The 21,744-nt window shown below is 39.4% G+C and overlaps 1 protein-coding gene across 40 annotated transcripts in view; it reads left to right on the forward strand.

Annotated features, from left to right (window-relative positions):
* The window catches only part of ctrip (E3 ubiquitin-protein ligase ctrip), an 82,630-nt gene that overhangs the window by 55,494 nt on the left and 5,392 nt on the right, over positions 1 to 21,744 (forward strand). For 23 of the 40 annotated variants that reach the window (XM_073965869.1, XM_073965876.1, XM_073965820.1 and 20 more), the window contains 8 exons: positions 8,147 to 10,393; positions 11,260 to 11,403; positions 12,251 to 16,176; positions 16,257 to 16,596; positions 16,668 to 17,467; positions 17,534 to 18,178; positions 18,260 to 18,448; positions 18,543 to 18,744. In XM_073965869.1, the coding sequence (XP_073821970.1) occupies positions 8,147 to 10,393; positions 11,260 to 11,403; positions 12,251 to 16,176; positions 16,257 to 16,596; positions 16,668 to 17,467; positions 17,534 to 18,178; positions 18,260 to 18,448; positions 18,543 to 18,744 (8,493 nt within the window). The remainder of the gene's footprint in view (positions 1 to 8,146; positions 10,394 to 11,259; positions 11,404 to 12,250; positions 16,177 to 16,256; positions 16,597 to 16,667; positions 17,468 to 17,533; positions 18,179 to 18,259; positions 18,449 to 18,542; positions 18,745 to 21,744) is intronic. The other 17 variants (XM_073965963.1, XM_073965951.1, XM_073965966.1 and 14 more) reach the window with 5 other exon arrangements.

Below are 21,744 nucleotides of genomic sequence, written 5' to 3' on the forward strand. Positions count from 1 at the left end.
TTCCTCTACTCTGCTCTATCTATCTTGCCCCATCACAAGAACACACACAAGTATTTATCTCTTCTCCCCTGCTTTGTTGCTATGTATTTTTAAATTGAAATATTCATTGATTTTTCTTCTTTGTCTCTATCTAGTATCAGTTGTTGTTGTCCTCTCTTGCTATTCTTGTTCGAAATGTTGTAGGCAATCGTTTTAATTGATTTCCAGTTGAAAAATAATAAATTTATTGACATTCGTGGTTTTTGCAAAAAAAAAAAAAAAAAAAAAAAAAAACAATAGTTTGTCAGTCAAGGGCTATTGCTCGATGTGTTACCAACAGCCATCGTCGTCATTTGTTTGTCCCCCGTCAATGCTTGATTAGGTATGTAATCAATGGCCATATTGATCTCAAAAATAATGCAAATTTGTATTGTAACAACATTGACATGTCATCTGTAGACAGAATTGTCGTAGTCGTCCGTCCGCCCTTCACTGATGTGTTTGTTTTTATTTGTATGTTCATATTTTCAGTTACATATATATGTTTTACTTTTATTGAAGACGACTGTGTCATTGATCTTTTGGGTCATTGTTCTCTATTTGTTCAAAGCAACAACTTTGTCGTCAAGACCTAATTTTAAGATACAAACATTCAATTGTTTGTGCGCAAAAAAAAAGAACGTCATAAAATAATCACACAGATATAATATATGTACACACATATGTGTGTTAATTAAACAGTGTTAAAGCGGCCCCAGATTACTGGTTTTTCTTTCAATAAACAGTAAACACACAATTTTCTCTTACTGTCCTGCACTTGTCGTTTTTTGCCATAAAAACTTTCATTGAAAGTGTGTAGATTTATTTTCCATCTGGAGTTATATAGTTTAAAAGGTTATCGTCAAGCTTTTCAGTACCATCATGAACACAATAACGTTTGTTAACTTAGTACTTATTTTCCAGCAATGATGATGCATTTACAAACCATTGGACTTATAATAAATGTACATATCGTCACCATAAATTCCCGAAGACGTAACCCAAAAAACCAAAACTTTACAGGAGAAGCAAAAAACGTTATAAAATTAAAAACTGTTTTATGGAATATTAATGTTATGAAGGCGAGTATATGGGATATTATCGATCATATACGAAGGGGAATAAGTAGTGAAACCAAAACCGCTGAAGTGCTTAGTTTTGAGATCCTCAATTACAACAAAATCTGCAATATTATCCCATTTTTCGAAATGCCATTTCTTGAATAGGATCGTTGTTTTTGAACGTAGAAGCTTGAAATTTTGCCAGAGCATGTATTTTAGCTTTATGTATCAGATTACGTCAAAAAACGATTTTCATTTCGGTTACGTCTTCGGGCATTTATGGTGACGATATATTTTTTTAAAGGATGCGTTACCTTGATGGATCTCATTAGAGTAACAGATGCTCCCTTAATTACACTGTGCAACATTTTTAAGGTGATCTTGTGCAAACAATTCGATCTGAAGATTTTTTGAAAGTACAGGCCCAAACGACAAGAAGCCCTAGTTGGGTTTTGTTGTGTCAGATCCAGCTCGGATTTTATGGCCCCATCTAAACATGGTTAAATATTGAGTTTTTAAAGAAATTCGGGGCTATATCTCTGAAACCAATGTGAATCTTCTTCTGACCTCTGAAGCAAATTTGTGGATAAGGACAAGAATAAAATGTTTGGAAAAATAATGAACTCGAAGAACTACATTTATTGGCTCAAATTTCAAAATATATGCAAAAATTCCACAATTTTTATGCATATTTCACACCGTATCTCCAAAACCGTTAATTTTTTCTGAATATTTTCTTTTTTTTACATTCCCTGGAATGTAATACCCAACTCTTCAGAACATGTCATTGTTGTAAAATGCCTCTGTGTCGTTGTTTTCAGTACATTTTTCAACGACGATTTAATAAAAATGTCAATACTGTAGTGAAATCCGAAATGCGAGAGTAAACTGTGTTTGAAATACATGTTGTAAAAGATATGATGCAAAATACCGCTGAAACAACATGAAGTAAGCATTTTAGAGATTCAGAATGTTCTAAGGAATTGTTAAGAACTTTATTTGTAAGATTTTTGCAAAAGGTTACTTGGTTCAACACTCCCAGTAGTTTAGCCGATACTGACCAGAATTTCAGCAATTATGTAAAATTTTCTATATTTTATAGGTTTTGATGCCCTAGATGGAGTTTTTCGTATATGGGGTTTTCAAGAGAAAAGGTCTACTAGTTTAGGGCTACAATATTGCTAAAGACAACAAGGCCAAATTCCTATTCGTTTCTGAGATAAAGGCCTGATAAATGCAAAAAAGTGTAGATTTAGTCCGGTTTAGATGAGGCCATAAAATCCGAATTGGATCTGACAGCAAAAAATCCTACTGGGGTTAGTCTAAATAGGGTAGTCTAAATATCAGTGTTGCATAGTGTTATCATAATTTTACCATATTATATTCGCCCTTAAGGACGAACGGCTGGACATATGAATGAAATAAATAAGAATAAAAAATAGAATAGTTAACAATTTGAGGAAACAAATCAGTGTATTGTGATTAGTTCGAAACCGATTTGTGATATTTAAAGTGTGTATTTTTGTGCCAGTGACCGTGGTTCCAAAATATTTGATCCGTATTCAACTTGTCCCGAATCCTCTTCATGACGTATATTGAATTAGGCAGTTTTAGCATGCTGCCGTATTCGATATCAATTATTTTTTTCTTACACTTTTTAGTGATGACCTTGTGCAAATGCCTATATACATACATACCTATTTAATATGCGTTCCTATACTTACATACTTGACGTATATTTATACCCTCAGACTTTAGGCTATTGAGGGTATATACACTTTGATAAGACCAAAAATGTGCCTCATCGAAATAATGGTTTTAGACCCCAAGTATGTTTGTACGATATCAGTTCTGACAATTTTGAGTAGATCTAGCAATGTCCGTCTGTCTGGCTGGCTGGTGCACACGATAACTCGGATCAATCGATTCGGTCAAATTTTGGGTATCGAAATATTTTGTCCAGATTTGATTTAAGTTCGAAGATGGGCCATATAGGTCCACTCCTTTCGGTACCTTCCCCACAAATGTTCAAAAACTGTCGCAAAACTTGTGCGCACCATAACTCATGAAGGGAGTAACTGATTTGGTCCATACTTTGTATATCGTAAACATTCTACAAGATTCCAATATAGTACCAATCGGCCCACTCCTTCGAATACCTCCCACACAAAATTTCGAAAAAGTTCAGTTTAGGGCCATCTCCCGAATCACTGTGATTTTTGTTTTAGCAACTTGTATTCACTGCCCTCCATACGACGGTACAAGTTTCATTAGGTGCAAGTCCATACTTCCTGAGAAAATAGTCTGAAAGTTGCAAAAACCCCTATGACACCGTGTCGAAACCATTGATCTAGCGGTGCGAAAGTCCATAAATCAAACTATAAAATTGCCAAATATTTTCTATTGTGTCGATTACAGACACTTTGCTGCGGTTATTTACCTTAAAATTTACCTTAAAATACCATTTTATAGCTAAATCCGGTAATAAATATGGGATAACAAGTAAAACTTCAGTGAATCGGGGGTTACATTAAAGGGGGCTACATCAAAACATAAATCCACATTGAAAATGGTTTGTAAGAAGACAAAATACCTTTTTGGTGGAAATGTTTTGTGAACACTAGGAACCCTAAGTACAAAATTACAACTAATTTGCAACGAAAATGTGGCCAAATACAGAAAATCGGAAGGTACAGTTATATGGGGGCTATACATACGAAAACATTTGCCAATATTGTTCATATTTGGTACATTATTACCTACAGACACAAGCTGTGTTTGTGCAAAATTACAGTAACATATCTCAATTCGTTTTTATAATAAAATTGTTCCACAAACATCCCAGGCGGGACAGGGGAGACTTCTCTCATATCAATGAGTGCACCCCGATTCATATTAGCTCAATGATATGGGACCTACTGTTTATCGCCGAGTCCGAACGGCGTGTCTAAGATACCACTTGTAGAGAAATTGTACAAGGCTGAAATACTCAGAAAATGTCGCCAACATTACTGAGGGGTATTTTGCCACCGTTGAAAAGTGTTTGATGTTGACTGGACGGGGAATCGAACCCACGACCCACGGTGGCACCCAATTCGTTTTTAAGTTATTAACCCAGATAAAGCCACTGGTCGTTTAAACGCCACAAAAAATGGTTGCAAAAATTGACGTAAAACTCTGCTTTTTTCGAATATTTTTGTGGGGTTTTTTGCATTTTGTTATAGTATTGTCTGTTATCTGTAAGTTCACGCTGATAACGCTTCATTTGACCTACGTATTTCCACGCAATTGGCCAAAAACCCAAGCTATTCAAAAAATCGGTTTTTTTTTGTAATATTCGACTTTTGAAGAAAAATTTAAATATGCGATAAAAATTTAATCAAAAATGTTAGAATCATATAAAGTCAGGGATTTGTTAGGAATATAGTAAGAGTATTTTCTCAATCAAAAAGCAAGGGATTGGCATGTAAGGATACACCTATATTACCCTCCAAAGTTTTTGGAACTTTTAAAAGAAGGCCCGATTGCAGGAAAACTATACGTTTTAGAGAAAAAAGTTATTTTTTAAAAAATGCTTAAAAAATCTCAAAAATATAATTTTCATAAAAAATTTCAAGTTTTCTCGCAAAAAAATTCTCGGCGCTACGTGGGTTAATTTCGCGCCGCTAGATCAGTGGTTTCGGCCACCGTGCGTGTGAAGTGGTTGGAGCGCAAGATAACTCTAGAACGGATCTACCGATTCGGTCCAAAATTTGGCCTTAGTAATATTTTGTCCAAACATGGTTTAAGTTTGAAGATAAGCCATATCGGTCCACTCCTTCAGGTACCTCCCCCACAAAAGTTCAAAAATGTTCGGAAAATGTGTTCCGAACTCTTGAAAGGAGTGGCCGAATTGGTCCATACTTTACACATCCTAATATATCTACTAGATATAGATCAGGTTCAAATATAGACTATATTTGTCCACTCCACCCGGTACCTCCCACACAAAATTTCGGATAAGTTCACTTTAAGACCTGCTCTCGAATCACTTTGATTTTTGTTGAAGCAACTTGCATTCGCTGCCTCAATTACGATGGTAAACGTTTTTTCAGGGGCAAGTCCATACTTCTTGAGCAAACATCCCGAAAGGTTAAAAACCCCCTATGGCACCATATGAAGTGGCTGCAGATCCACTTCCATAATGGTCAATGTAGATCCATTCCTTTTAGTATCTCCTCCGCAAAACTTTTGATCTCTAATCCTAATCAACATTTTTGTCGGTTCAAACACCCAAAATTTTTAAAAACCCCTAAATACATACGTTTTTTGGGAAAAAAATTGTTTCAATATATACAGGCTGAGGGTATATCTCTGTCGGCAAAGCCGACTGATACTTTTTTACTTGTTTTTTTTTTATGATTATTTTTAATTAAGTTTATTTGATCTCAGAGTAGGGCAATTAATGCTGTTTTGTGTAATTAATTGGCAAGAAAAACGATATTTTACTATTCGAAAAAATGGATTAAAGAAGAAGGTTTTGCTTACTGTTTTCTTAGGCGTGGTGCATGATGATTTGCTTTGCCACAAGGATGTACAGTCGTCAATAAGTAATGCTATATTGAAGTTATGCGCCGTTTGCGCGAAAAAATTGTTTCGAAACACACAAAATTGTGGAAAACCAGTAATGGGGTTTGTACCATGATAACCTACCAGCTCAGGCATCAATGCTTGTGGGCCAAAAACAAAACTGTTATCATCCATCGTATTCGTATTGGGCCCCGATTTTTTTTTCTCTTCCCAAAACTAAATTTATTTGATCAGACCTCGTATACTGTATTTGTTTCTTTTCATTATCTCAAAGTCTGAGTGGTGTACCTCTGTCGGCAAAGCCGACTAATACTTTTTTTACTTGTGTTTTGTTCACTGTTAATGAAAAAAATCAATGAATATTTCAATAGTATTTTTATGTTTAATGTAAATAAGTATATATTTTAATATTTGTTGTATTATTTTTAAGTCTCTTTTTGTTGTTCTATGTAGGTAAAATGTATAGCTAACTATTCTACTATATTTAAAAAGAATAAAAATGCCTTAGATTTCCCGGTAAAACAGTGCTGTCACCTTTTTCTGAAAACGAAAAGAGAACACCTAAACATTTTTGGGGTGTAGAAATATAATATTAGCCCTGAGCCCTTGTTTTGATAAGCTGTATCTCCTCAGCAGTGTCCGTATAACAAACATTCCAGGGTTTTTGTTGATTTATTTTACTTCATCCACTTACATATAAACACAAACACCTCCTTACCTATCCCATTATTGCTTTAGTACAAGTTAAACAATTCTTATCATAGCTTATTTTATACTATTATTTCGAAGATTATACAGTCCCCCAGACCACCATGTTCACCATTAACAACCATTTTTCCCTTTACATTGTCATACACTCTTCATACCATACCAAGTCCATGAACTTATTTATATATTCATATAACCATCACCCCCTACAACCGATCTCTCTGTCTTTCCCCTCTCGGTCTTAATCATAAATCCAGAGTGAACTGAACTTAAATCATTTTATTGCATTTTAATAATACAACAACAACAGAAAACAACAGTCATGTTTTGAAATTAATTTTGTGTGCTAATTTGCTGTTAATTTCTTTGTAACAACTGCCTGGTTTGTATTGAATTAATATGTTGTACTTGCATTTTGTTTAATTGAATCATGTTCGTATTTGATGACGTATTTGTTTTAATGACAAACTTAATTTGTTGATATTAACAGATCCCCCTCACCACAAAACAACAACGACTCATTATTTATTTTTTATCAAGTGAGCCAAAAAAAGACTATGAAACCAAAATATGATTTTCCCTATCTCTCTAGGCTTTTACTTCAACAGATTTGTTTTAAATAAAATTCTTTAAAATATAGGCCATTATAACACTTTTGTACAACGGAGGTGGCAGCTCTGGCAGACGATGTAAGAACGTGTGTTGTGTGAACCCAAACATCAAAGAATATATATTTTAAGTGCTTTGTTTTTCAAGTTTTCTTAAAGAAAAAATAATAATAAAAAGCCCAACACCACCTTTTAGGTCGAATATTACCCACACAATCTTCTGTCGTGTTTTTATATATATAGTTTAATATCCATCATTGTTTTCTTAATCAATTTTCTTGGAGTTATTACATACATACCTATAATATATATACTGCTGTATGCATAAAATCACTTAGTTCCGTTTATCATTTAATAGCAATTCTTTTTTTTTTATTCTTTTCGATAAGTTTTATGTGGAGGACACGAGGCGATTGACGAAGAAGACCCTTCTTCTTCTATATTTATTATTAAAAATGTGCAAAATGTGACATTTATGATTTGTTTAATAAATTCAATCAACTCTAATTATGTGATCTATATAAAATCCGGACTTTCGACAATGTAATTGTTCAATAACAGATCAATCTCTGTATATATGTATTTACCTTCCTAACTCAATCATGACCTTTCTTTCTAATTTATTGGCTTGTCTAATGATGTTTTATGTTTCCATTATTTTCGATATTTCCTGCTGACAAGAAGTTTCTAAGGGCTGGGAATAATACTGCAGGAAATTTACTTATATTCAATTTCAAATGACCGTTAGTGTCACAACTGACGATTAAGCGGTGCATTGTATTTAATTTTATGTTGATTTCTATAAACAACAAAAATAAACCTTTGACCTTACACGCTACGAAACCAAATAAAGCATAATAAGGTTGTTGTTTCTGACGAAAATAACTTCAGTGGCATCTTCACCATTTTTATTTCCGATTTTATGCTTTTTTAAATAAAAAATTCAGTGGCGGTACCGCATTCGGGAACTTATATGACAATACACCATTTTATTCTTCAACATCAATAATAATAAATATACACTATTAAAAGAAGATTGGCATCCTTGTGTTCTCCACTTTCCTCCAATTTACAAATAAACCAAGAAAATATAACCTAAAAACAAAACTATATATTTCTAACACTGTGTGTTTCAAATAATAATGACACCCTAAATTCCTCAAAAATTAATTCTAAATTAAGGTAAAGGCCAAGAGCATCAACACCAACAGAAACAACTCCAGCCACCAAACCATCATCAGCAAGAAGAGCAACATAAACAAGCTCAACTAGAACAGCAGCCAAGACTAAGACGCAAACGTTTTCTAAAACGACGACGTCGTAACACCCTAAAGCAAGCCAATCAAGAAAATTTCAAGTTACAACTACAACAAATTAATAAACAAAGACATCGTCGCCTGAAACGCAGTAGTGGTGGTCTTAAATTTAGGAGCAGACATCGTACCGGCTCAAGTAAATACATTAGTAGCAGCCACACTACAAGTCTCGGCAGCAGCAGCACTACCACCGCGACACAGGTGGTTATAGGAGTAGAAACACGTGAAGAAATTACTACTTCTACGTCGGCACAACAAACAGCTACAACGACGGGCTACAATAGAGCCCCGAATCTGGGGGCACGACAAACACGCAGCAGTGGTGGCAGTGCAAGCACTAATACCAATACAGCTAGCAATAATACAGATTACAACAATATTGGTGTACATATAGGAACCGGAGGAGGAGGCGGTGTTGGAGGAGGACCCGGCAGCGGAGGTTGGAATCAAAACGGAGCAACAATATCCGGAACAACACATACAACTGCTGCTGGAACAACAGCTGCAGTGGGAGCACCCCAACTTACTGCTGGTGGTGCAGGATTCAATCATAATTTATTAAATCGTAGTGGAGGTGTTGTTATTGGACCACCACCACAACTAACCACAGCTGGAGTACTTTCTAACGGCGGGTTACAAGGTCAACAGCAGCAGCAGCACCATCATCATCACCCCACTTTAATAGCTGCTACAACGTCAACACATTTTCCCCAGCAACAACAGCAATCACATCATTCGGCGGCCCATTTACTACAACAAGGATCTCAGAATCATTATTTAAGTCAACAAACGACAGGACCAACATTTTACACAAATCATCACCAGTCAACTACTGGTCACTTGCAGCCACAGCCACCGCCCCAACAGGTTCACTTTTTCCAAACCTACCAGACGGCCGGTTCAACGGCTTCATCGGCTGCCATATTAAATTTAAATTTGAACCCCTATCAAGCAGCAGCGGCCGCAGCAGCTGCGGTAGCCAATAGTTCCAGTGCTGCCGTAGTAAGTGGTGCACCTTTAATATATCAAGTACAACCCCCACCATCGTCATCTTTAACGGGAGCGGCGGGACAATCTCAGGCTACGCTATTGGCACAAACACAAAGCGCAACTGCACGTTACCATCAACATCAGGTTCAAACAGGAGCCGCTGCCCCACCACCAGTAAATCTACATCTTACGCATCATCAAGCGCAAAGTGGTGGTCATTTGCAACAGAATAACCCGCCACCCATAGGCATAGAATTGACATTGGGTGGTAGCGGCTCGCACGACGCAACTTCTACTGGTCTTGTCTATCACGCCACAAATTATAGTTCTAGCAGTGTCCAGCAGCATCATCATCAGCAACAAAATTCACACACCTTGAGACGTAGTTCACGAAGCAAAACGGGTTCCTGTGTCAGTTCGGTACAGGGCCAGCAACATCACGGCAGTGCGAGCAGCTGCATCGGTGGCAATAGTGGCGGTGTCGTTGGCTCAACAAACCGCACTGCAGCCACAAATAGCGCAGCCAGCTTACCCGTCGTTGTGGGCCATCAGTTGTTAACAGCAGCAGCAGCAGCGGCTCATACACAACAGTCCGTTAACGCTAGCCATCATCCCCACCCGCAGCATTCGCATCAGCAGCAGCAATTGCCACCACAACAGCAAACGCATCACTCTTTAGGATCGCACCACCACACACACCCAACACCTCCAACTGTTTCACATCATCCTCCGCCACCGTCTTTACACCATCATCATCATCAGCAACCGCCACCACCACAACATCATCAGCATCAAAATTTAGCAACATCAGGTGGTGCTGTTGTCGTTGCAATAGCACAACAACAGCAGCAGCCGCAAAGTCATCTGTTGCACTCAGGAGTTGCCACCCACCCGCACGCATTGCTGCCGCAACGGACAACGGTTGTTCAGCCTGGTTTCCTGTACAGCTATCGTCCTACTTCTAATAATTCAACACATAACAGTGGTGGTTTGGGTACAACATCAGCGTCATTGTCATCGTCGAGTGCTGCCACCAACGTCGTCGTGCCCCCATCTTCGTCTACAAATCCCCCCACCTCATTCCACTTGGCCACTCATCAAAATTCCAATAAAATAAATTCTGGTAAGTGTTGACGTTTGACACTTTTTTCCCAAAAAAAGAAAAAGGATCTGAGTTGTTGTAGTGAAAATGAAAAAAAAAAACAATTACAACAAGATTTCAAATCGCCAACACTTCAAAAAATTTAAATCTCGGGAAGAGAAGGGGAGTTTGTGAACTAACATAAATAGTTCAGTTTGGGAGATTTTATGTGGGTTGGGAAAATTAGCAACTTTTTTGAAAATTGCATTTGATATTGTTTCAATGATAGATACAATTTGAAGAAAATAGCTTCTTTTTTGACGTTAGAGCAATGGCACTTTAGGTTTCAACAAATTAAGCATCTCTTAGCATGAACACTTTGTGTTTTTGAAATCGATTTAAAAGTCCTACAAACATTCCCCTGCTGTACACTTTTATTGACAATAAAACGGGTGTTGGTTTCAGGTTCGTTTTTTGTAAATATGTACATGTACATCTTACATATATAGTTTGACACCCATTCCCATAGTTTGACACCCATTCCACTACCCAAAAACCACAACAATAAAAATATAAATTCCCAATGACTCCAACTAAATATAAATCGTTATAGTTAAATTATGATCATTTTTTTTTCTTTCTTTATATATATGCATGTCTATAATTTTGTTTTGTTCTTAAATATCATAACATATATTAAATTATTAAAACAAATTTAAAACTTATAAATCATATTTATGTTTTTCATGAAAATTGCTCGCTCGCTCGATCTTCTTGTTATCCTTGAAAATATATTCTGCTCTCATTGTCGTTCGTTTTGTTGTACTGTACGTCTACTCTTTGCCTTCAAATCGCTACCGATCTCTTAAATCCATCCAAAATCATAATTTAATTGATAAATCAATCAGCTTCTGCGGATGCCTTAAGCTATACTTTAATGGCACAACAACAACAGTCAACGAATAGTGGAACATCCTCACACCAAGTGCCACCACCATCAACAACAAATTCTGCAACGTCCCATACAGGTGGACACACAGGTAATTCTTCAGGTAAAGAAAGCCAAAAATACTATGTTATGTGAATTAACAACCAGCCTCATCCTCCTCGCCCCAATCATCATCCGTCTTTGAATCACATACATATCTATCATATCATTAAATACGGTCTTCTAGTGAGGGTTTTCATTTTTATGTTTTGTTTTTCTCTCTCATTGATTTTCACACATTTTTCATGATTTGCATTTTAATTTCATTTTAATTTCAAACAAAATAAACCAACAGCACATATTTTTTTATTGTAGCAAAAAGCGCAAAAGGTGACAGCACACTTATTATTTTATTTTTTGTTTTATTAATTTTTTTTATATATATTTTGTAGTTTTATATTTTTTGTTTAATTTGTTGTTTTTTTCCTTATTTTGTTTTTAGTTTCCCCCCTTTTATCACAATGTATTTAGTCTTCCTATTATACTACCCCACTACTATACTCTCTGTATATACTTATGTACTCATATTTAAAAACGAACCCGAAAAGTAGGCTGCTAAAATTGTAGGTTTGAGATAACGCAAAACAAAAGTAGCTAAAACTTCAGCTAAAGACCGAGTCAGAGTCGTTGAAGTTTGTACTTGAATTGGGGAACCGATTAATTTTTTTGATACTAATTGAAAACCGTTTGGTTCAGTACCACACTATATTCTAGGTTTGGTGAAGGTGATGTTAACAAAAAATTATACCACGTAGTTTCACGATCAGTTTGAAACATTTCATTTGATGAAATATCAAATTATTCCACTTCCAAAATTGGAGATCCAAATGAAATTGTTTTGAACCTATATTGCTCCAAGCACACATCAATGTAGATTACTTATTTTCCGTTTTCATTTTTCTTTCTTCTAGCATCGTTAAACGTCACCAACGCCTTGGGCGGCACAACGTCTTCAGCTACCAACAACTCCGCTACAGCAACCGGTGCCAATACCAGCAACACCAACGCAACGGCTGCCAATAGCGGAGGTGGTGTTAACAATACAACAGCGACTGGAGTAGGGGGCACCACAACGTCGTCATCTAATAATGCCGCCGCCAACAGTGCCAATTCTCATGGCGATTCAGAGAGCGATGACAGCGAAGTGGGGAGATTGCAGGCCTTATTGGAGGCTCGCGGTTTGCCGCCACATCTGTTTGGCGCCTTGGGTCCACGTATGACACATATTTTACATCGCACCATTGGCAACAGCAGCACCTCAAAGGCCCAACAACTGCTCCAAGGACTACAGTCACACGATGAAAGTCAACAATTGCAGGCCGCTATTGAAATGTGCCAAATGTTGGTGATGGGCAATGAGGATACCTTGGCCGGTTTCCCCATAAAACAAGTTGTCCCTGCCCTTATTACGCTCTTGCGGATGGAACATAATTTCGATATAATGAATAATGCTTGTCGAGCCTTGGCCTATATGTTGGAAGCTTTACCGCGGTCATCGGGCACTGTGGTCGATGCTGTTCCAGTTTTCCTGGAAAAACTGCAGGTTATACAGTGCATGGATGTGGCCGAACAGAGTCTAACAGCATTGGAAATACTTTCAAGACGTCACAACAAAGCTATTCTCCAAGCAAATGGTGTTTCAGCTTGCCTCACCTATTTGGACTTCTTTTCGATTAATGCCCAGAGAGCTGCCTTGGCTATTACGGCGAATTGCTGCTTGAATTTGCACAATGAAGAGTTTCATTTTGTATCTGAAAGCTTGCCACTCTTGGCTAGGCTTTTGGCCCAACAAGACAAGAAGTGCGTGGAGAGCGTGTGTTCAGCATTCTGTCGCTTGGTGGAGAGTTTCCAACATGATCCCAAACGTCTACAGGAAATTGCCAGCAAAGAGCTACTCAAGAATTGCCAACAATTATTGGTGGTAACACCAGCCCTCCTGAACTCGGGCACCTTTACCGCAGTCGTTCGTATGCTCAGTTTGATGTGTGCCAATTGTCCCGATTTGGCAATTTCTTTGCTAAAGAGTGATATTGCATCTACCCTACTGTATTTACTGACAGGAAATGCAGATCCTCTGCCTAAATCGGCCTCTACTCATGTAGATCTGATATCACGTTCTCCATCGGAGCTATATGAAATCACGTGTTTAATTGGCGAACTGATGCCGCGCCTGCCCACCGATGGCATATTTGTGGTGGATGCATTGTTGGACCGTCCCACCATTAATACACACGACCAGGTACAATGGCAGTGGCGAGATGATCGTGGCACCTGGCATAACTATTCTGCAATAGATTCACGCATGATCGAGGCTGCCCATTTGAATTCGGAGGATGAGTTCAGTTTAAGTACATTGGGTCGCACTTACACGGTAGATTTCCATTCGATGCAGCAAATCAATGAGGATACCGGCACAACTCGACCCGTGCAGAGGAAAATCAATCCCAATTACAGACCACCACCGAACACTAGTACAACCTCGTCGTCTACGGGCCAAGATCTATCAGCCTCTGCTGTGGCTTCGGCAATATCAGCATTAAGCAATACCGTTACGGCCACTGCCACAGGGGGAGCAACGCCAATTGCCCCAACGTCGTCGTCGTCATCATCATCACAGAAACGACGAGCCTCTGTCGATGCTCGCATTGCTTGCCTAAAGGAGGAACGTGGATTGGCTGCCGAGTTCATAAAGAATTTGTTTAATGTCCTCTACGAAGTGTATAGCTCATCGGCTGGACCCAACGTTCGTTACAAATGTTTGAGAGCTCTCCTACGAATGGTCTTCTATGCTTCGTCCGAATTGTTAAGTGAAGTTCTAAAATACCAACTGGTGTCCAGTCACATAGCTGGAATGCTTGGCAGCAATGACTTACGCATTGTGGTGGGTGCTTTACAAATGGCCGAGATACTTATGCAAAAGTTACCCGACATCTTCGGCACACATTTCCGTCGCGAAGGTGTCATCTATCAGATTACCCAACTAACAGATCCAAACCATCCAATATGTTCCAATCCGTCGCCCAAACCCTTGGCCACAAATATGTCCGCCAGCGGTTCACAGAGTGCGCCGGCCTCGGCATCCAGCCTGCAAGTAAATCCCTTCTTTATGGATAATGTGCCTTCCTCACAAGGAAGTGCATCTGCTTCGGGCACTCCGAATACATCCAAGCCACATCACCAACAGCATCCCTATACTATGAAAACATTTTCGCATGCCATGAATGCGTTGACAGCAGCGGCGGCCCAGCAAAGCACTTCGTCGACAGGAGGTTCCTCAAGTTCTTCAGGTCAAAAAATGCCCTCATCCATGGCTATGAATATCAGTACAAGTGGTGGAACTACGGCACATCAGACGCCTGGTGGTGAAGTCCAATATCACTACAGCTCATCGGCCCCAGCACCGCATACGCATTTGGTGGCTCATCATCAGCAGCAGCCTCAGCAGAATTATTTCGTGTACACTACTGCCCAACAACAGGCATCACAGCCACCTCTACCACCACCGGGATCCGAATATGTAGCCTACAATCAATTAGCTCCTCCACCACCGCCCACGACGACGGTGCATTACGGCCAACCACCACCACCGCCTCCCTCAATAGGAGGCAATACCAATCAACAGCAGCAAGCACAATATCACAATATGGCCACCACTCCACAAGGGTCCGTCGTGACAGCTTCAACTTCAACACCTCCCTCCTCATCGTCATCTTCATCATCCGTATTGCCGCATAAAATGAGTGATATGTTGAAACGTAAAGTCCCACCGAAACGAAAATCACAATCGACCAGTCGGTCGAAATCTCGACAAGAAGATCAGTCCTCACATGCAGCAACTACCACCAGCACATCGTCTACCGTACACGAGTTGCTTACTAGAGCCACCAGTTTGGGTGGAACATCAGCAGGTAGTTCATCGTCCAATGCTGGCCGCAGTACTCCCAGCACATCGAGTAAAGTTCGGTTTAGTGGTGGCAGTAGCCATCATGGTTCGTCAAACTCCAGCTCACAGTATTCCTCGAAGACGTCGTCGTTTCTGGCTTCGCTTAATCCAGCTCGTTGGGGACGTCAGGGATCTCATCACGGCAGCAGTAGTTCATCATCAGCCGCTAACTCAGGTTTTACCAAAGATTCATCAGCCAGCAGCAGTAGTACAAGTTCTCATCATAGCCATAGCAATAATGCCGCCGGTTCAAGTGCTGGTCACTCAATGACCGGTGTTGGTTGTTCGTCATCGTTGGCTGCCCAAAACATTAGCAAGAGTATATCACAGGCCAATCTGATAGCAGCTGGAAATCGTGAAAAAGCCCGCCAATGGATACGCGAGCAAGCCATATCCTTTATCAAGCGTTATGCATCGCAAGAGTCGAAGGCATCTTCAACGGGCTCGGAAGGTTCGGGTACGACAAATGTATTGCAACGCCTAACTGCAGTTATTGCCAAATTGAGTGGTAGTTTCCCCGATGTCTTGGAAGCACTCTTTGAATTGAAGAGTATTTTACTAGAAAGTGACATCTCACCATTTGAAGTGAACCATTCGGGACTAATTAAGGCAATGTTGAACTTTATGACCTCCGAGGAGGGTTTGGTCGATCGCGATGCTCGTCTACGTGCATTTATGCATGTGTTTGCTGGCTTACCATTGGAGCCATTGGTGAAAGTGGGCAATTTGCCAGGCATTGATGCAACAGCTTTTGCTGCGTTTGTAGCCAAGCTAAATGCTTGTGTTACCCAACTGGAACAATTCCCTGTTAAAGTACATGACTTCCCTGCTGGACCCGGAGGAGGTCGTTCGAATACTAGTGCTTTGAAATTCTTCAATACACATCAACTGAAGGTAGGTGGTGTAGGCATGGGATACACTTGACATTGAAGTTTGCCTTATTATCAATCATCGTATTTCTTGATCTTTTCTAGTGTAACTTACAACGTCATCCTGATTGCAATAACCTACGTCAGTGGAAGGGAGGTACTGTAAAAATTGATCCATTGGCCATGGTACAGGCCATTGAACGGTATCTGGTGGTGCGAGGGTATGGCGGTATTCGTGGAGACTTAGATGAAGACTCCGAAGAAGATATGGACGATAATGTGGCGGCCGTGGTTATGTCACAAAGTGGTTTCAAGCACAAACTGCAGTTCTTGATCGGAGACCACCCTCTACCTTACAATATGACCGTTTATCAGGCTGTTAAACAATTTTCACCATTGGTGAATGACCAATCCGAAACGGATACAGACACAGAAACGCCATTGGGTAAGACAATGCGTGGCTGGATCTTCTTTATAGGATTTTAATGTTTCTGTTTCGTCACTTTTCACCTTTAGGAAATGCTAGCATATGGGTACAACAACACACCATTTACTACAGACCTGTTGAAGAGGAACCTACCGGAGCTGCTGGTTCTAGCAGTAGCAGCAAATCTAATGTCAGTGGCGCTGGTACCTCTTCCTCGGCACATAATGGCGGTGTAATTGCATCCTCATCAGGCACTGCTCAGGGAGCCTCTGGCAGCAAAAAGAGCAGCAAATCATCGTCCAAACTGTTACGAAAGAAAACTGAGTTATGGCATGAAGGCATTGCACCCAGTGTCGTGTCCGCTCTTAAACCATTCCTTAGCAATACACTGCCCCCTGATGTGGTAACCAGTGTGCAGGATGCCTCACTTGATGCCCTTTGTATGTTGCGCATTATTAATGGACTCAATCGCCATTGGGAACATTTGTATGGCTGTGTAGTACGCCAACTGATAATACCACAATCTGATTTTATTCATCCCAAAATTACGGCAAAGGCTAATCGTCAGCTTCAGGATCCATTGGTCATAATGACAGGTAATTTGCCACAGTGGTTACCACAGATCGGAATGGCTTGTCCGTTCTTATTCCCCTTCGAGACACGACATTTGTTATTCTATGCAACCAGCTTCGATCGGGACCGTGCTTTGCAGCGCCTATTGGATACAACGCCAGATTTGAATTCTGCTGAATCATCAGAGCGTGTGGCGCCACGATTGGATAGACGTAAGCGTGCCATTTCCAGGCAAGATGTTCTAAAGCAAGCCGAACATTTGATACAAGACTTTGGCCACTCGAAAGCTTTATTGGAAATTCAATATGAAAATGAGGTGAGTTTGTACGAAAATCAAGAGGGAACACACATAAAATGTACTTGTTTTCATTTTTTCTCCTAGGTTGGTACTGGTTTGGGTCCAACTTTGGAATTCTATGCTTTGGTCTCAGCGGAATTACAGCGCACAGATTTGGGTTTGTGGAATGGTAGTGATAGTTATAAACAAAATTCTGCCAACATTGCAGACGTTGTCAAATCCACAAGTGCCACATTACATATTGAGGAGTCGCAGGATACAAATACTCAGACCAGCGATACAGCAACAAATCAAACCACACCTAGCCCAACTACAGCCTCAACACGAAGTTCAAGTCGCAACAACCGCGACAGCTTTGGAGTGGCAACACGCAGCAGTCTGGTGGCCACAAATAATTCCATTAATAATCAACAGCAGTCGCCACAGGCTGGAGATGATGCCTTAGATATGCTTATTGAACAGCAGGCTGATGTAGTGGACCAACAACAACAGCAGCATCATGATCTGTCTATGCCTTTGCTAGATAATCCCATAGCTGTCAACACCATTAGCACACCAACTATCCAAGTGAGCCCTACACCACCCCCAGTCACATATGTAAATACATCACATGGTTTGTTCCCGCTGCCATTGGGAAAATCATCAAAATTGCCACATGTTTCAAAGGTCAAATCAAAATTCAAGTTTTTGGGTAAATTTATGGCCAAGGCTGTTATGGATAGTCGTATGGTAAGGGAACATTTAGTAGTTATGTCACATAATAGAATCTGTTATAATTGTTCCAATTTTTCTTCTTATATGTGTGTATAGTTGGATCTACCCTTCTCCATACCATTCTATCGTTGGATCTTAAATGAAGAACATTCAATCGGTTTGGCAGATCTATCACGTGTTGCACCAGAGGTACAACAAACTTTGGTACGTCTACAAGATGTTGTACATCAAAGGGAAATGATTTTAGCCGATACTAGTTTAGATGCTATGGAAAAAACTGAAAAGGTAATATACAACACACAACATGCATATTTCGCAGGGTTTTCCATTTTGTTTACATTTCTTCTCTCTCCCCTCTCTCTTTCTCGTTGTTGTACAGATTGAATCACTCGATTTGGATGGTTGTCCCATAGCCGATTTAGGTTTAGATTTTGTTTTGCCTGGTCATGCTAATATTGAATTGTGTCGTGGCGGTCGAGATACTCCAGTAACTGTACATAATCTTCATCAATATATTAGTTTAGTGACATATTGGTTCCTTGTCGAAGGTGTGCAGAAGCAATTTGAAGCTCTCAAAGAAGGTATGTATGATACAATTCCAAGTTTAAATTGCTGTTTAATTCAAATTAGTACAGATTTTTTAATGTTGCACCAGAGGTGCAGAGCTTATTTCAAATGCAACTTTTCTAAGAGATTAGACAGAGAGATAAAACTAATACCACTTACACGTCAAAATTCCTCCCTCAGAACCTACCTAATCAACAGATTTTTTGGACATGGCTGAATTGATTTCAAACTGCCTCAAACAGAATTCGCTAAAACATACGTAGGATCTGAAATCGATGAGACCATGAGACCCGCACGAAACAGTGCACATTTTCAACTGCCCTGTCAAACATACTCAACTAACCCTAGTATAGCTCTGTGGTTACAACCCATTGAAGCAGTCACATACATAGAACTGATAGAGCCAGATTAAGCAAAAAAAAAAAAAAAACAACTTATGTTTGTACAGACTATTACAACAACCACCATGATCTGATTTTATTCATCCCAAAGTTACTGCAATTAGGCTTTCTCAGCTTCAGGATCTATTAGTCATAATGACGGGTAAACTGATAAATTTGTTCGATTAGACAAGAAATGCGACTTCTGTACTATGATTTTGTCAAAATTCACCATTGTCCCATACAAATTTGAAGGACAGTCTAGTGTATACCTATATCCTTCTCTTCTAAGTCATAAGGTCGGGGGTAAAAACATTTCTAGAAGCCTTTGCTACGGAGTGCCGCCGTGTATAATTCGAACCTCCATCCTCGGCGTTAATGAGGATGGGGGGTTATGCCATTGAGCTACGAAAAAAATAATAAGCATACACAATTGATATGAAAAGAAATATCCATTGGTTCTTATGGGCTGTTCGTGATAGAATGTATTTTAATAACTTTTGTATTGGATTCCTCTAGTTTATCGAGGAGCATCCTACAGAGGTCTACTATTGTATAGGGGCGTCCTACGGAGGTGTACTATTCTATAGGAGGTGTACTGAGGTCTAATATTCTACAATAGACTCTTACAAAGGTGTCCTATTGTGTAGGAACCTTTTGCGAGGGTCTTCTATTCTGTGAGAGCTTCCTATGGATGTCGTTTATTGTGTAGGAGCCTCCTATGAAGGTCTCTTATTGTGTAGGAGCCTCCTATCGAGGTCTGTTATTGTGTGGGAGCTTCCTACTGATCCTAGGCAGGTCTCCTATTCAATAGGACCCACCTACGGCGGTATTCTATTCAATATGAGCCTCCCACGGCGGTCTCTTATTCAATAGGAGCCTCCTACGGGGGTCTCCTATTCAATAGGAGCCACCTACGGCGGTCTTTTATTCAATAGGAGCCACCTACGGCGGTCTCCTATTCAATAGGAGCCTCCTACGGGGGTCTCCTATTCAATAGGAGCCACCTACGGCGGTCTTTTATTCAATAGGAGCCTTTAACGGGGGTCTTCTATTCAATAGGAGCCTCCTACGTAGGTCTCCTATTCAATAGGAGCCTCCTACGGCGGTATCCTATTCAATAGGAGCCTCATACGGGGGTCTCCTATTCAATAGGAGCCTCCTACGGCAGTCTCCTATTGAATAGGAGCCTCCTACGGGGGTCTCCTATTCAATAGGAGGCTCCTGCGGGGGTCTCCTATTCAATAGGAGCCTCCTACTGAGGTTTCCTATTTCTGAGTCGATTTACGCATGTCCGTCTGTCTGTCCATGTATTTTTGTAAACAAAGTACAGGTCGTATTTTATTTATTTATTCTTCAGTAATATCAAAGCCTTCATGGCCAAAAAATATATTACATAGCATATAAACCTGAAATCATAAATTTAACATGTTCCTATTGTTGGCTCCCCAGCCTTTATTTACCTCAAGCTACTCGATTAAATGTACAATATGAAGGTCCATTGGCAGAAACATTACCATCAAATCATAATGTAAATTAGAGTCATTAAAACATACACAAACAAGTTCTAGTTCACAATTCTACGAGTGAAATGCCTTATAAGTTTCAAACGAAACGCATTGTTAGAGTGTGAGAAGATTCGTAGTTCAACAGGCAAAAAGTTCCAGCATCTAGCAACTCGGACAAGGAAACAATTCTCAAATAAAGAATTATGTATAAGCGGTATTCTTATCTGGATATTTCTTCTGAAGCGCGAAAAAACGAAAAGGTTACGCAAATGCTTAGGGAAACCAGTTTTAATAACTTTATAAAAGTGCAGTAAATTGCGCAAATTAATATAATTTTGGAACGAACAACCTAAAAAACTTTTTACAAAACTGGAAATATGGTCACGTATTCGAATATTGTACACAAATCTGACAATCATATTCATAATTAGTTGTAATTTCGTAATGTTATACTCAGGTGTGCCAGATACAACTTCCAGGGCATATAAAAGATGTGGCATTAAAAGAGCATGAGCCATTCTGACTTTAACCCACCTCGGTAAAAACATGCTCACAGAATACAACTTGCGTAGAATATAGTATATTTTAGATTGAACGAAATCAATGTGAGAGTCAAAGCTTAGCCTGTTATCTAACATTACTCCTAAGCATTTATACTTATCAAGTATATCAACAGCACATTGACCAATAAAAATGTTGATACTAGGCAAATGAGTTCCAAACAGGATTGCCTTTGTCTTAGCTGGGTTAATATGAAGACCATTATCCACAGTCCAACTTAATGCCCTTTCCAAACACGTATTAATTTTTCTCTCTAGATCATTAGAATCATCACTACATGAATCAAACAAGAGGAATACATCGTCTGCAAATATATGCAATGAACATGAATTAAGATCCAAATATTCAAGCAAATCATTCATATAGATTATGAAAAGTAACGGCCCTAATACTGATCCTTGGGGAACTCCAGATGTTAATGATATAATGCTAGACGACGTGCCATTCAATTCAACAAACTGAGTTCGATCACAAACATATGACATTATCAATTTACATGCTGAAAAAGAAAAATTGAATTTTTCTTTAAGTTTATAGATCAGCAACTCGTAATGAATTGAATTGA

This window comes from Musca autumnalis, unplaced genomic scaffold (assembly GCF_047663935.1).
Source record: "Musca autumnalis isolate F117 unplaced genomic scaffold, ASM4766393v1 scaffold_1, whole genome shotgun sequence".
Taxonomy (NCBI): domain Eukaryota; kingdom Metazoa; phylum Arthropoda; class Insecta; order Diptera; family Muscidae; genus Musca; species Musca autumnalis.